This window comes from Petaurus breviceps, unplaced genomic scaffold (assembly GCF_028583685.1).
Source record: "Petaurus breviceps papuanus isolate PSGF00001 unplaced genomic scaffold, PetGlider_PUasm1.0 91133, whole genome shotgun sequence".
NCBI classification, from domain to species: domain Eukaryota; kingdom Metazoa; phylum Chordata; class Mammalia; order Diprotodontia; family Petauridae; genus Petaurus; species Petaurus breviceps.
In genome coordinates, this window is record NW_027187419.1 from 12,099,821 (window position 1) to 12,114,029 (window position 14,209).

At 34.9% G+C, this 14,209-nt stretch overlaps 1 protein-coding gene across 1 annotated transcript in view; it reads right to left on the minus strand.

The window, feature by feature from the left end:
- Positions 1-14,209, minus strand: part of DDX10 (DEAD-box helicase 10) — a 369,841-nt gene that overhangs the window by 275,067 nt on the left and 80,565 nt on the right. Inside the window, exon 13 of the mRNA XM_069080286.1 lies at positions 3,142-3,637. Within this exon, the coding sequence (XP_068936387.1) occupies positions 3,142-3,637 (496 nt within the window). The remainder of the gene's footprint in view (positions 1-3,141; positions 3,638-14,209) is intronic.

Consider the following 14,209-nt stretch of genomic DNA (forward strand, 5'->3'; position numbering starts at 1 on the left):
TATCTGCTCATTCAGTTACTCCTATATTATCAACTTGAAGCCATCACAAATGAACTTAGAAGACATCTGATAACTTTCCCAGTGAGACTGAGCTTGGCTACAAACACTCAGCTCCACTTCTTTTCCTCAACCCTGAAGTCTCATTTCCCTAAGGTTAGCCAGAGCCAAGAAGTAACTAAAAGCAACTAGAGAGAATAGAAGGGCTCTAAACTAAATCACTGCAAAAAGAGAAAATGCTACATGAACACTGAGGCCATAAAATAATGAGACTGTTTTTTGGTTTGTTTAGTTCATTGGCAGGGGGAATGGGGGGGGAGGGGGCGTGGGAGTTGTTCTTTTCTGTATAGTTTGCTGTTGTTTGCTTATTTTTGTCTACCTGGTAAACTGTCTCTGAAAGCATATCAGATTTTTTTAGAGTTCCAAAAACTGAGGACCAGGAAACAGCACCACTTGAAGAATGCTGATAGCTCTAAGAGAGCCACATTGAAGAAAGGTGTTGATTTCAAAGCGTTTGGTTAAAGTAAATGGTTGTACAATAAGAAATAATGAGAAATTAAGAAAAAACATAAAGGTGTACATGAATGGATACAAAGTCAAAAAGAACCAGAAAGATGACGTGCACAATGACTATAAGAATGTAAACAAAACTAATCAAAAGCAGCAGAATGTTGTGCCACTATAATGACCCATCTTGGTCCTAGAGAAAAGATGAAGAAATGTATTTCCCTTCCTTCATTAGAGAAGTGGAAGAAGCCTATGGGTAAAGAATCTTGTACACACAGCCAAAGTTTTGCTTGATTTGGCTTAATAGTCTTTTTTCTTTGTTACATGAGAAGGTTCTCTGGGAGACGGATATTACTCTAACTTTTAAGAACAAAAAACATCAATAAAATTTTTAAAAAATTTAATCGGCAGTCTCATTATTTTATAGTTGTAGTATGTAAGAACTGAACAGTACTTAAAACTTGTTTTCAACAAGGCCAATAAAAAGCAAAAAGCTGTACTCTGCTAATATGTACATTTCACTATTCTAATGCAAAATGCAGGACTGATAGCTAACGTGGAAAACCTTAATTCAGCACAACAGCAGTTCAAATTTACTGTTGAGTGTTTCTTTAGTTCAGCCACCATTCAAGGGTTTTCAAGTAGGCATTTAAAAAAAACTTTGAAGCAACTATATAGAAAAGAACAAAAGAATGAAAAACTCAGTTCAAATAGCATCAGTTTGTGCATTTTTTAGAGTCAGAAAGAATAAAATCAGGAAACTGGGAAAAGCTGTTAGTGCTGATGAAATAGAAACTTAAGGTTTTAATATCAACATACTGATCACTAAAATCTTCCTGAATTTAATAAGCATCAAAAAAATTTCAATATAAAAAGGTTTATATAAGTAATTGTGAATTTCTATTATATATTTTGTTTTGTATATATGGATAATTTAACAAAGTAAGGAAATTACCAATGAATCCAAAACAGCAGGCAGTAAATCATACATCTGTGAAAAATCAGTTCTTCAAAAAACCATTCAGCCACTCCAAATCTCTCCAAAGTATCCTCAATGATACCTGTGACAGTCTCTCCTTAAAAACCTATTAAAATTTCACAACCTTCATGAAAGCAGATAACTTGCTACACCATGAATCATAGTAAACACACACTATTTTTTCTCCATTAATTAATAAACATATACTTTGGAAAGTTTTATATCACAGAGGAATTAACAATTTGTAGTTGATTACATATTTAGATTCCTTTCTACAAAAAGCCAGGCATCAGATCCAAAGTCAAACATTAAGTGATCAGACCTATATCAAAAACACAAAATTTTCATTATACCAATATTCCTAAAGGAAAATTAGCTGAATGAAATCTACCATAAGCATGAAGTGTGTCCATAATAAAGAACATCAACCATTCTCAAATGCAGAAAGCAGGAGAATACAGACAGCCATAAAAGTCAAATGCCAAGGGACACAAGTTAACCCAAGTATGAGTGTGAGCAAATCATCTGACATTTCAAATAGTGAAATATTTTCCTGCTTCTCACCTCTCAAAATGGCTTTATAGGATGAAAACAAAATATCTTAAAAAATACTTATTTTAAAATCATTAACTAGTGGACTTCAATGCAAATCTAAATCACAAAGCTTTTGCTACAAATTTGTATGATTTCAGATCTAATCACTGGGATCATTAAAAGTACTCAATTTGGGATTGATTTTGTTACATACAGCCCATTTCTAAGCCCTTATTTAGTAAATAGCATGCTAGAAGAATACACCCACTGAAAAGTGCCCGAAAGTTTCACATATACAATCTATAATTTACTAACTTGATTGAAAGAGACTGCACAAATAAAAGAACACCTTTATCTCTCAAAACATTTCTGTTTTGAATACTGAAGAATAAACCTACACAGAGGTACATTTGCCAGAAGTACAAGACATTCACAAATACTTTTAATAAACCTTTACAAGATATATCCTCTTTATAAATTGCTGGCTGAGTGTTCAATAGCAATGGTCTCATTAAAAGCAAAATTCATGATAAAAAAAAGGATTACATTGTTACACTGTAATGATTTTAATTAGGTGGTATAGCATGAATTACAATAAAAGGACCTAGGACCATGAAGCTTGGAGCCACATCAATTAACTTAATGCTATGATCATGATTTTAGGTGCTTTTATTTACTTCTGAGACATCAACTGAAAGCCAGTGAATGTACATAGATTAAAATTGTCAAACTTCTATAATTCCCAAAGTTATAAAAAATAAAATGACTCCTTGTTCTCCATTAGGATGGATTTATTAATTTTCAGAGGTTCCCAAAGTATGCAATACTGCCCCCTGGGGGGTGCTGGAATGATCCACGGGGGTGGTAGTAACCTCAGTGACACAAATTTGGGGGAAAAAAAAAAGTTAAAAGGTTAAAGAAAGTAGATTTCCAAGGGGACACTGAATATTTTTTTTAAGGCAGTAGGATAAATAAAGTTGGGAACCTCTAATTTAAATCCTTACTTTTCCAAAGATTCTGAAATGAAGTCATTGTTAATATGCAATAATTTATGAAATGCCTACTAAGTACCCAGAACAGTAGTGAAAAAGGACAAAGTTACCTCCTTTTGGAAAAAAACTCACCTGCACTGTGGATTCTTTAAGGTCTAATCCAAATACATTATGTCGTTTCACTCTAAAGAAGTCAACATCAAGATCATCTTCATCCTCTTCATCTCCATCTAAACTCTGTACAGAAATCACTTTGTCTTTTGAAGTCTCATTAGGACCTGGAAGAGCTTGTATTTCAAATGTTTTGACTTCTTCTACTTTCTCCTCTCTAACCTCATCTTCCTCCACTTCTTTCTCTTCATCTTCATTCTCTTCTTTACCAACAATACTTGCTAGTTTCTCTTTGTCTTTCTCTCCAGGTCTCTTCTCTCCTTTCTGAAGGATGGACATTTTCTCATTGAAATATGCTCTAAATTCCTCCACTTCATCATTGGTGAGAGAACAACCAATAGGTCCCTCTGCCCTTATGCTTTCATCATCTATTTTACTTAACACTGATTCATTTGTCATCTCTTTCTGTATTCTCTGAAGAAATCTCACCCGTGGTGCCACAGCAAGGCCAAGGGAACTGAATTACAAAAAGAAATAAAAAATCATTAACAATATTTAAAAATTTAAATACTTTTACTATATACTCAGAGAATTTTATACAGAAACAATAGAGAAGAGTAATGAAATTTGTTAAATTTACTCTAAAAAAGAAATAACCCTATAACTATAGCTAATAATGATGGCAATATTAGAGATGGTCCAAAATAAAGATTTAACTGATCATGACTATCTCAACATCCACTCTTACATTTATCAATAGGCTGAAATTTCTTGACAAGGAGAAAACAAAAGAAATTTTAAAAATGCAAAGTAAAGAGTGAGTGACTGAGTCAAATTTGAATCAAGATTGAGAGTGAGTCAAATCATGCCTTGTTGATAAGGTTCAATTCAATGATAAATTCTATTCAACAAACTTGCGTTGTGTTCTGTGCACAGAACAGAAATACTTCTAATTCTGATACAAGGCTTAATGAGAATAACGTAATGCAAGAAAAGTTAAAATGAACAATCAAAGACCAAGATTTTACACCAAATTAAAAAATACATTCTAAATGGATTTGTGACTTTAATATTAAAATCAAATCAAAAAAACACTGGAAGATAAGTAGATCATATATCTCTTACAACTATGGAAAGGAGATGTATTTTTAAACAAACAAGGAACAGAGTCAATTACAAAAGATTAGGTTATTTTGATTACATAAAACTCAAAAGCTTCTGTATAGACAAAATTAACGTACCAAGGATAAGGTCAAATGGGAAAAAATTTTTAACAAATTTTGCTATTAAGAATATGGTGTGTTCACACACATGTATATACATGTTTCAATATGTTTGTGTGTACATGCATGTATCTGTGTGTACATATAAGCGTGCACATATATACATACACACACGTGTGTGTATACACACACACATATCCCATGGCCATTTTCCTACAAATCAGTGGTCAAAGGAAACAAATCATTCTCAAAAGAATTGCAAAGGATTGACAACCACATGAAAGAATGCTCCAAATCACTAATAATAAGAGCAATGAAAACCAAAACAACCGAGGTTTAACCTCATAACCTGGAAATTGGCAAAGATGACAAAATATGAGAATAGTAATACTGGATAGTTTGTGGGAAGATAGGAATATTGGTACAATGTGAGTGAATCTATGGGTCAATGTAACTATTTTAGGAAGCAATTTGGAATACTGTAAATAAAGTTGTAAAATGTCTCTATCTTTTGAACAAGAGATTCCATTAATGTGTTTATACCGCAGATAAAAAGAAAAGTCCCCATTTATAACAATAGCGGTACTTCTTGTGATAGCAAAGAATAGAAAACAATGAGGACATCCACTGATTACACAACAGTTAAACAAGTTGTGGTCCATTAATGCAATGTACCAATACAATACAATATTACTATATTGTAAGAAATGATGAATGGGATAAACATAGAGAAGCACACAAAAATCTACATGAACTGATACAAAGTGAAGTAAGCAGAGCCAAGAAAACAAAATACAAAATGACTACAACAATGTAAATGAAAAAGAACAACCACATATATCCACAAATGCAAAATGAAAAATAAAGTTACTAAAAATTAAACATAAAATAAGCCCAGAGAAGTTCTAACTGTCCACAGGGTTCACTGACATGTCATGACCATGACCTATATGAATGTCAATCATGGCACTCATTTTGACTGCTGGGGTCTTTTCTGCCGACCTCAGGGTTTTGAAGTACGTCCAGAGAAGTTAGAATGTTAGAAAAGTGACATGTAAATTAGCGAGGTATTAACTAGTATACCATTTTTATTACATACTTCTAAAAGGATCCAAACCCAGTTTGGGAACTCAAATAACAAGAGGACAAATTGATTTACACTTTAAAGGAATGACAAGATCCAATTAAAAAAAAAACATTTCTCTCTAGTCTAAGAAATTAATGTCTTAGCTTTGTTACTTATAAATAATCAAAAATCTGTCTCTCCACCCACCTAAGTTTTTTTTTCTCCTTTAATGAAAACCCCTACCTCAGCAGCACCTGTTTTGTCCTAATAACTTTTTAAGGATAGACAGAAATGAGCCATCTGCAGAACAGCAACCATTTCCACCTAAGCTTAACTGACTAAAACATTGTATAAAAGAAAACCACTGAAATATAAGAATCATCAATGTTTAGATGGTGAAGCATAGAAAATTCCACCCTATACAAAGTCAAGTAAGTATAAAAATCCTTTCATACCCTGGACCATGGCCTTACATAAAATAATTACAAGTTATTTATTAACAAGCACAGTAATCAGCCTAATTTTATTGAATGGCTCTGGGAAGACATTGCATTAGGCCAAGAAAAAAAGAAAAATAAATTTCTGGGAACAGACAGTTCTACAGCCTGCCTAATACTAGGAGAACATCACAATAAATTCATTCAGTGTTACTATGTGGCTTGTTTTGTAATGTATCTCACTGTCAAAGTTGGAGGGAGCGACATTATGTAAGTAACAACTATATCTGGACACCATATATGGGTTCACTGTGTATAATTCCAAATAAATTGCCACATATGCATCTAAAAAAGGAGATAAAGTACCAGGAAGTATGACACAGTAGAGATCAGGATCCCTGGGTTCAAATCTCACCTCAGATACCCACTAATGACTACATGGGACCATAGTCAAGTAATTTAATCTATGAAAATGGATTTCCTCACCTATAAAATGAGTACTTACTTACACTACCTATGTCAAAAACTTATGATGAATGGCCTTTAAAAATATTAAAGTTCTAATGAAAGAGTACAGCATGAAAAAAAAGAAAGAGTACAGCATGGTACTATGGATAGAGAACCATCCTTGAAGCTAGAAAGACAAGGTTTCAAGTCCAACCTCTATATGTCCATGGGCATGTCAGCTAAATAAATTCTTAGTGTTCTAAGAAAAACTAAAGCTGTGAATTGCAAAGAAGGCCCTGTGCCTGCACTGGTAGAAGGAATTTCATCATTGGTAGGAGTTTCCTCACTAGTGAGTTATCTATATCAATCAAATCATAGATCCAGTCTATTCTTTCTGAAATGCCAACAATTCTAAAATTAAGACAGACTGCCATCCTATAAGCAATGCTCTAAATCTAATCTACTTTTCCACAGAACCATTATTGCAAACATTATTACACTGGGGATTATGTACCTGACCAAGGGTCTAATAATCAGGTTTTAATATAAATGACACCCATTAAATATAAATGACATGTGATATAATTTAATCCTAGAAAACATAGGCTCACTTGTAAACTGCTCACTTCTCGGTTTATTTGCATTTAGGAGAAATACAACCTCAATTTCAAGAAATATGACCTCAAAATTTGGGTTTGGGTTCTGCCTCTGATATACACTAGCTATGTGACCCTGAGCAAATCACTTAACCTCTCAGTGCTCAGGGATTTCCTTAGCTAAGGCTCTAAGTTACAGAACATATCCATCTGTATCAGGAAAAGGAAAAGCTTACCAGGAGCTTCTTATATGAATGAAATCATAGGATAGGTCCAAAATATATCTTTCATAAATAAAGCATTTACAAATCAAACATTATGATGTAAGACAAATTACATACAAGTTCATATATGAAAGATAATCTATGCAAGAGCAGAAAGAGTCAGAGAGATTCATGGGGAAAACTATGCACTAAATAAAGGTCACCTGGGACCTAGGTGTTTCTAATCACCAAAACGTATCAGGAAACAAAATAATGTATTTGTATGTAGTTTGAATATTAATTGCTTTAGACATAAAATAATATGAATAACCCATATATAAAAAATATTTATAGCATCTCTTTTTGTGGTGGCAAAGATCTGGAAACTAAGTTCCTATCAATTAGGGAATGGCAGAACAAATTTTGGTAATAAAGGTGCTAAAATATTATTTTGTTGTCAAATAACAAGAAAAAGCCAAGAAGACTTTCCTAACTTTTGTATGAAGGGATGCAGAGTGGACTGTGTGAGCAAACCAAAAAACATTTCTATATTAGCAAAACATTGGAAAAGCAGATAACTTTGAAAGTCTTAAGAATTCTGATCAATGCAATGACTCATCATGATTCCAGAATACCAATGATGCAGCATACCTACCCTCCAGATAGACTCAAGGTGTAGAATGAGACACCTACATTTTCAGACTCAGTAATGAGGAAATTTGTTTTACCTGAATATACACATTTGGTATAGTGTTTTGTTTTTTCTTTTTTTGCAAGGGAGTGGGGGGAGGGGGAGGAGAAGGAAAGTATCACTAGGGTTATCAAACAAAGAGAACAAAGAAAAAAGGACCAGCAAAGAATGAAAAATTGTGAAAGTTACATGTTGAATTTATTATATAAAATATATATTTATTATATAAAATAAAGTTACATATTGAATTTATTAATACTTAAGAGAAAAAATAAGCTGTAGATAAGAGATCTGCAGTTTCACATATAATTTTTTTTCTGTTCTACTTTGTATATGAAGTGTTCATTTTATTTGGTGCTTTCAGGATTAAAAAACAATTAAAACAAAATAATAAGGGCATAAGCTGCAAAGTACTTAAGATGAAACAGTGCTTAACTTGTATATTAACCATACTCCAAAATAGTACTGTAGTATAGTCTACAATTTCTGCTACTTTAATTTTGAGAAAATAAGAACAAGTATGATGTTGATCACAATAAGTGATGACAGTGTTCTGGACCATACCAAAAGCTATGCAAACTAAACACATGACAGGCAGTCAATAAATATTTTGGGATAGTTAAGTGCTAGATATGGTCCATGATCTCTAGAAAATTACAGTTTCAGGAGAAATAACTAAGGCAGGATAAAGCCATTACAGAAAAATTAAGTACTATACTGTGTTATACTTAGGACATCAGCAAATGTAACAATCACATGGGTTAATGTAATCAGGGAAGGCTTGTGGACAAAATAGAACATTAATAAGCTTAAAGAAAAGATAAGAATCGCTCAAAAATCATGTGTTAAAACTGAGGTGCTCTAAAAAAATTAATACTACAAGCTCCTTCCTCTCCCTCCACCCTTTTTGAAGATGAGGAAACCAAGATTAAATGACTCGTATCAAATCACATGACTACTTAGTGACAAAGCAATGTGTAGGCTCTAGGTTTCCTGACTCCCTGTCTAGTCCTCTTTTCTCTACATAGTATACTATACTGTCTAGTGAGAAAGCATGAGTTAAAAAAAAAAAAAGAAACCTAGGAGTAATAATATATCTTATACTGAAAGAGACTGTTATCTATATCTTCTTGATGTTGACCTGTGATTTTCGACATGGATATATTATTTACTTTAAGGTTTCACAAAGAAAGCTGTTGTTTTCTGCAGAGATTCTGTTGGTCAAGCTCTCTAGGCGCTTGTCAAGCTCTGATGCATGGGCCTCCAAAATTCTGGCACTACCTGAACCTTTCCCCTCAAAACAGCCCTTCCACAAAATTTCTCCACCTAGTAGGTTCTACCCCCAATAGATTTTTATGTAGGCCAGGAATTCTGTTTAACTTTTTAAATAACACTATTTTCCTATTTAAATGCTTCAAATTGAAGAAGGCTGCATGGTGTAATAGCAGAAGGTCTGAAGAGCTAGGTTCTTTGGTCCTCATACTAGTATAATAGGGCAATGTCTACACTTAAAATATTAAAAAAGCAATTTGGTAGAAGGATTAATGTTTCAGGTATGTGTACACTAGATGATCACTGATACCACTCTAGGATTCTATGAATGTGGAAAAACAAATAAATCAGCACACACAACCAGGATGTTTAAGTGGAAAGTGTGAAGGTATTAAAGACAAAGGTGGTTGTTGTATTTTTTAAACACCTATTGTCTTAGTAAAAAGAGTTCTCTCCAATGATCTCTGAATTACCAATGCCTTTTCTCAATCCTCAGTCTTCTTGACTTCTCTTGGTCTTTGATACTATTGCTCACTCTCACCTTCTTGATACTCTCTATTCTCTAGGTTTGCAAAACACCACTCTCTTCTGGGTTTCTACCTATCTTCTCTGTCTCCATTCCTAAACCCTCATCCATATCACACCCTCAAACCAAAGAGGTTTGTTACAAAGAGTTTTGTCCTGGGCCCTCATCTCTACTACTTAGTGATCTCATCAGTTCCCATGAATTTGATTACCACCTCTATGTTGATGATTCTCAAATCAATCTATCCTGCACTAACCTCTGCTGAGCTCTACTTTCACATCTCCAAATGTCTTTCAGATATCTCAAAATGAATGTCCAAGAGATATCTTAAACTCAACATGTCCAAAACAGAGCTGATTATCTTTCCTCCTAAACCCTTCCCTCCCTCCTACATTCACTATTACTGCAGTGGGCAATACCACCTCCTGGTGCCTCAGGTTCACAACCTAGAAGTCATCCTAGATTCCTCACAATCTTTCACCTCTCCATGTCCAATCTACTTAAAAGACCTGTCAATTTCACCTTTGCAATAACTCTAGAATACCCCCCCCCTTCTCTCCCTTGACACTACCATCACTCTGGTACAGGCCCTCATCACCTCAAACCTCGACTGTTGCAGTAGCCCACAGGTGGGTCTGCCTCAAGTCTCACTAAACTCCAATCCTCAGTCAATGAAGTGATTTTCCTGAAGCACAGGTTGAACACATTAAATATACTCTATGGACTCAAACTCCAATGGCTCCCTATTGCTTCCTGGAGCAAATATGTTCTATTCGGCATTCAAAGTCCAGTGTAATACCTTATTCCCCGACACATTCTCTTCGTTCCAGTAACACTAGTTTCCTTGTTTTTCCACAAAGAAGACACTGCATCATCTCCCAACTCCATGCATTTTCTCAGGCTGTGACTTGACTGCTATGCTCTCCCTCCTCCACTCCAACTACTAACCTCCTTTGCTTCCTTTAAATCTCAAGTACAATCCCATCTTCCACTAGAAGTCTTCCCCAAATCCACTTAATTCTAGGGCTTTCCTTCTGTTAGTTATTTCTTTATAAATAGAGATATGTATGTATGTATACATATGCATGTATACACGTGTGCATATGTGGTTCGATTGGTATATTTGTTTGCATGTAATTTTCCACATTAGAATGTAAACGCCCTGAGGGTAGGGACCATTTTTTGCCTCTTTTTGCATTCTCCAATACTTAGCACAGAGAGAGGCACACAGTAGGCTTTATAAATGTTTATTGATTGACAATAAGATGTTTGATAACTAAATTCAGAGATAAGTAAGCATTTTCTATTTCCTATTTGTTAAAATAAGGGTCCAAAATCTACCTAATTCCCCTACTCAATCAATTTTAAACATACTGATATGCACCAGAGAATTGGAGAGGAATCATTTACTTTGGATAGAGTCACAGAAATGGTAAATGCAAGTTACTGTCTTCCCTAAAATAGCCTGGCTGAAGACTCATTTTAGAAAAAATCTGTAATATCCTTTTCTTAATAACAATTCTTATCACAAATTTTGTTATAAACCAAATAGCAAGAAATAATAACAATAATCCTTATTTTCACCTTCATTGACAGTCAAGCTATAGACCTTCTCATCTTAGGCAAGAGCTAACAGTTTTCACAAGGCCAACAATGAGTTGGCAGTAAAACCTTAAATTCCTATCAGCAGGCATGCTATAAAAGAACATCTCTAACTCCACCAAATGGTTTCTAGATGATGGAAAAGGATCTATAAAAAGTAGTGGGGAAACAGGGAAGGGGAAGAGAAATAAAGTAGCCTTGTTTATTAATATTTATTCATGTGAGGAAATCCAAGAATCCTAGTTCTTGAATTTCCTAGTTCTAGAAGGTAAGCAGGATGGAAACTATAAGGGGAAAATGAAAGTGACACTGTCATACAAGTACCCTATAGATTACTGGTACAGAAGAAACAGTCTAAGAACTGGGGAAACATCATAAACCTACTAGCAAAGGTAGTGACAGGGTAGTAACAGGGATTTCAATGATATCGGCTCTGCCTGCCCCCCCCCCCCAAAGGACAGTAAATAAATTCTTGACTTGCCTCAATAATTCATTTTTCAAAAAGTAGGAAAAACAACAAGGAAAATTGCTTTTCTGGATTTGATTCTGGTCAAGAAGCAGAAATTGGCTGCTAAACTAGAAATGTTGGAAACCACGGTTAGAAGTCATATTAGTTGTATTCAATTATTTTCAATCATGTCTGATTCTTTGTGACCCTGGTTTTCTTGGCAAAGATACTGGAGTGATTTGCCATTTGCCAGCTTATTTTACAGATGAGCAAACTAAGGCAAACAGGGTTAAGTGATTTGCTAAGTCTACTAAGTGTGTGAGGTCAGATTTTAACTTAGGAAGATGAGTCTTCCTGACTCCAGGTTCAGAACTCTATGTACTGCACCACCTAGGTATCCATAGAATTAAGATTATCTTAATTTTAATTTAATCTTAAGATTAGTTAAGAAAAAGCACTAGCAGGGCAGCCAGGTAGCACAGTGAGTAAGAGCACCAGGCTCCAGTGTCGGGATGACCTGGGGAATCGCATCTGGGCTTAGACACTTAGCACCCACCCAGAAACACCTGGCTGTGTAACCTTGAGCAAGTTACTTAACCCCAATTGCTTAGGGGCAGCCAGGTGGCTCAACAAGTAAGAGCACTGGCTCCTGTGTCAGGATCACCTGGGGATCAAATCTGGGCTCAGATACTTAGCACCACACCCAGAAATAACTGGCCGCGTAACCTTGAGCAAGCTACTTAACCCTGATTGCTTAAAAAAAAAAAAAAAAAAAAAGATAAAGCACTGGCCCTGGAGTCAGGAGGACCTAAGTACAAATCTGGCCTCAGACACTTCAGACACACACACATAAAAAACTAGCCATGTGACCTTGGGCAAGTCACTTAAATCCAATTGCCCTCCAAAAAGCAAAAAAAAAAAAAAAATAGTTAAGAAAAAAATAAGAAAGGCATAGTTAATTTAGAGAGACCATATCTAAAGGGGTTCAGATAAAGGATAGGTAGGCCTGTTGTAACACTTAAAAATAAAGTCCCTAAATTATAGGCTCAAAATGAGAAAAGAGTTTCCTAATAATTACAGACAACCTATTGAGGAAAGGGCTGCCTTGGCATGAAGATGTCAAGAAGAAACTGGATAACTGTTTGGAATGTTGTAGAAATGATTTTTGTATAAGTACAATTAATACTATATAGATATAGATATATATATGTACACATACACATATATACACATCTGTATGTGTGTATGTATATTACATTATACATACACATCTAATACACACGTGTATATACACATATATGTGTGTATATAAATAAATGTGTATGTGTGCATATACACACACACACAAACACACAGAACCTGTAGGTTCCTTCCTAGCTATGAGATTCTTTAATCTAGTGTAAGGTTACAGGAAGAGAAAGAATCAGTCAGTCTAGATCCATTATAGTCATAATGCTCAGTTCTGATTGTACCCTAGTTGCTTCCAAAGCATCCTTTTACTCATCATTTGGATTCTCTAATACATCTCCCAAGGCAACTCTTCTAACACCCCAACCTAATCCAGTCTCCATGTCCCATATACAGTAAAGCAGGAGGCATGAATGTCTCATCTCCTCCATTCTCATTGCTTTTACCCTAATCCAAGCTCCCACTAGTACTCACCTCGCCTACATAAATATTCTCTTTATCCCTCTCTAATCTATTGCTCCTACAATTGCCAAAATAAAGTACAAATGTGCAACCATATTAGTCTAGCATACAAAGTCCTTCACAACAAAGCTCCTAACAGGAGAAGACAGCAGGATGCAAGGACAAAAACAATGGATTTAGATTAAAAAGTCCCAAGTTCCAATCCTAGCTCCACCACTTGCTGCCATGTGGTTTTGGGCACATCACTTCAAATCCCTAAGACCCATTATCTCATATATAAAATGAGGCCTGTGAGGTAGATGATCTCTATGATCCCACTTAGTTCTAAATTCTATGACCTTATAAGCAAAGAGTTTCAGAACAAGGAGCTACCAACTAGAGAACAAAATAGCCCCCACTACCCTTGAGTCTACTCCCATATAGCATTGGAAGGAAGCAGGAGACCTTGCATCAGCCATAGCTAAAGACATGCAAAAGGATACAAGGAGATCTTCATTTTAATGGGCTAAAAAAAGCTGCAGTGACTGAAGTCTGAAGTAATCCAGAAAAACCACTGGGCCCAAGGAGAGCAAGGACTCATATATAAAATTGGTCAGTTTTAGGAAATAGTGGTTAACTTTAGTTGGTTGACTAATAAGCAAAATAAAGAAAATGAGAGGACAAAGGCAAGCAGTGCACATGTCAATTGCTTGAATCCACAGAAAAGAAAAGGAAGACCTAACAGCAATTATTCCAAGCTCTATTAGCAAAAAAAGAAAATGCAGTTTTGAAGGTAGTGGCTGAATATGAGGGCCTTATTTTAAGTAGAAGCAGAACAAAATGAATTTGCTGATCAACATATTTTTTCATAACAAACTAATTTTGTAGCACATGAAGCTGAATGCTGCTATAGATATAAATATAATTTAGGATTGTAACAAGAATTTTT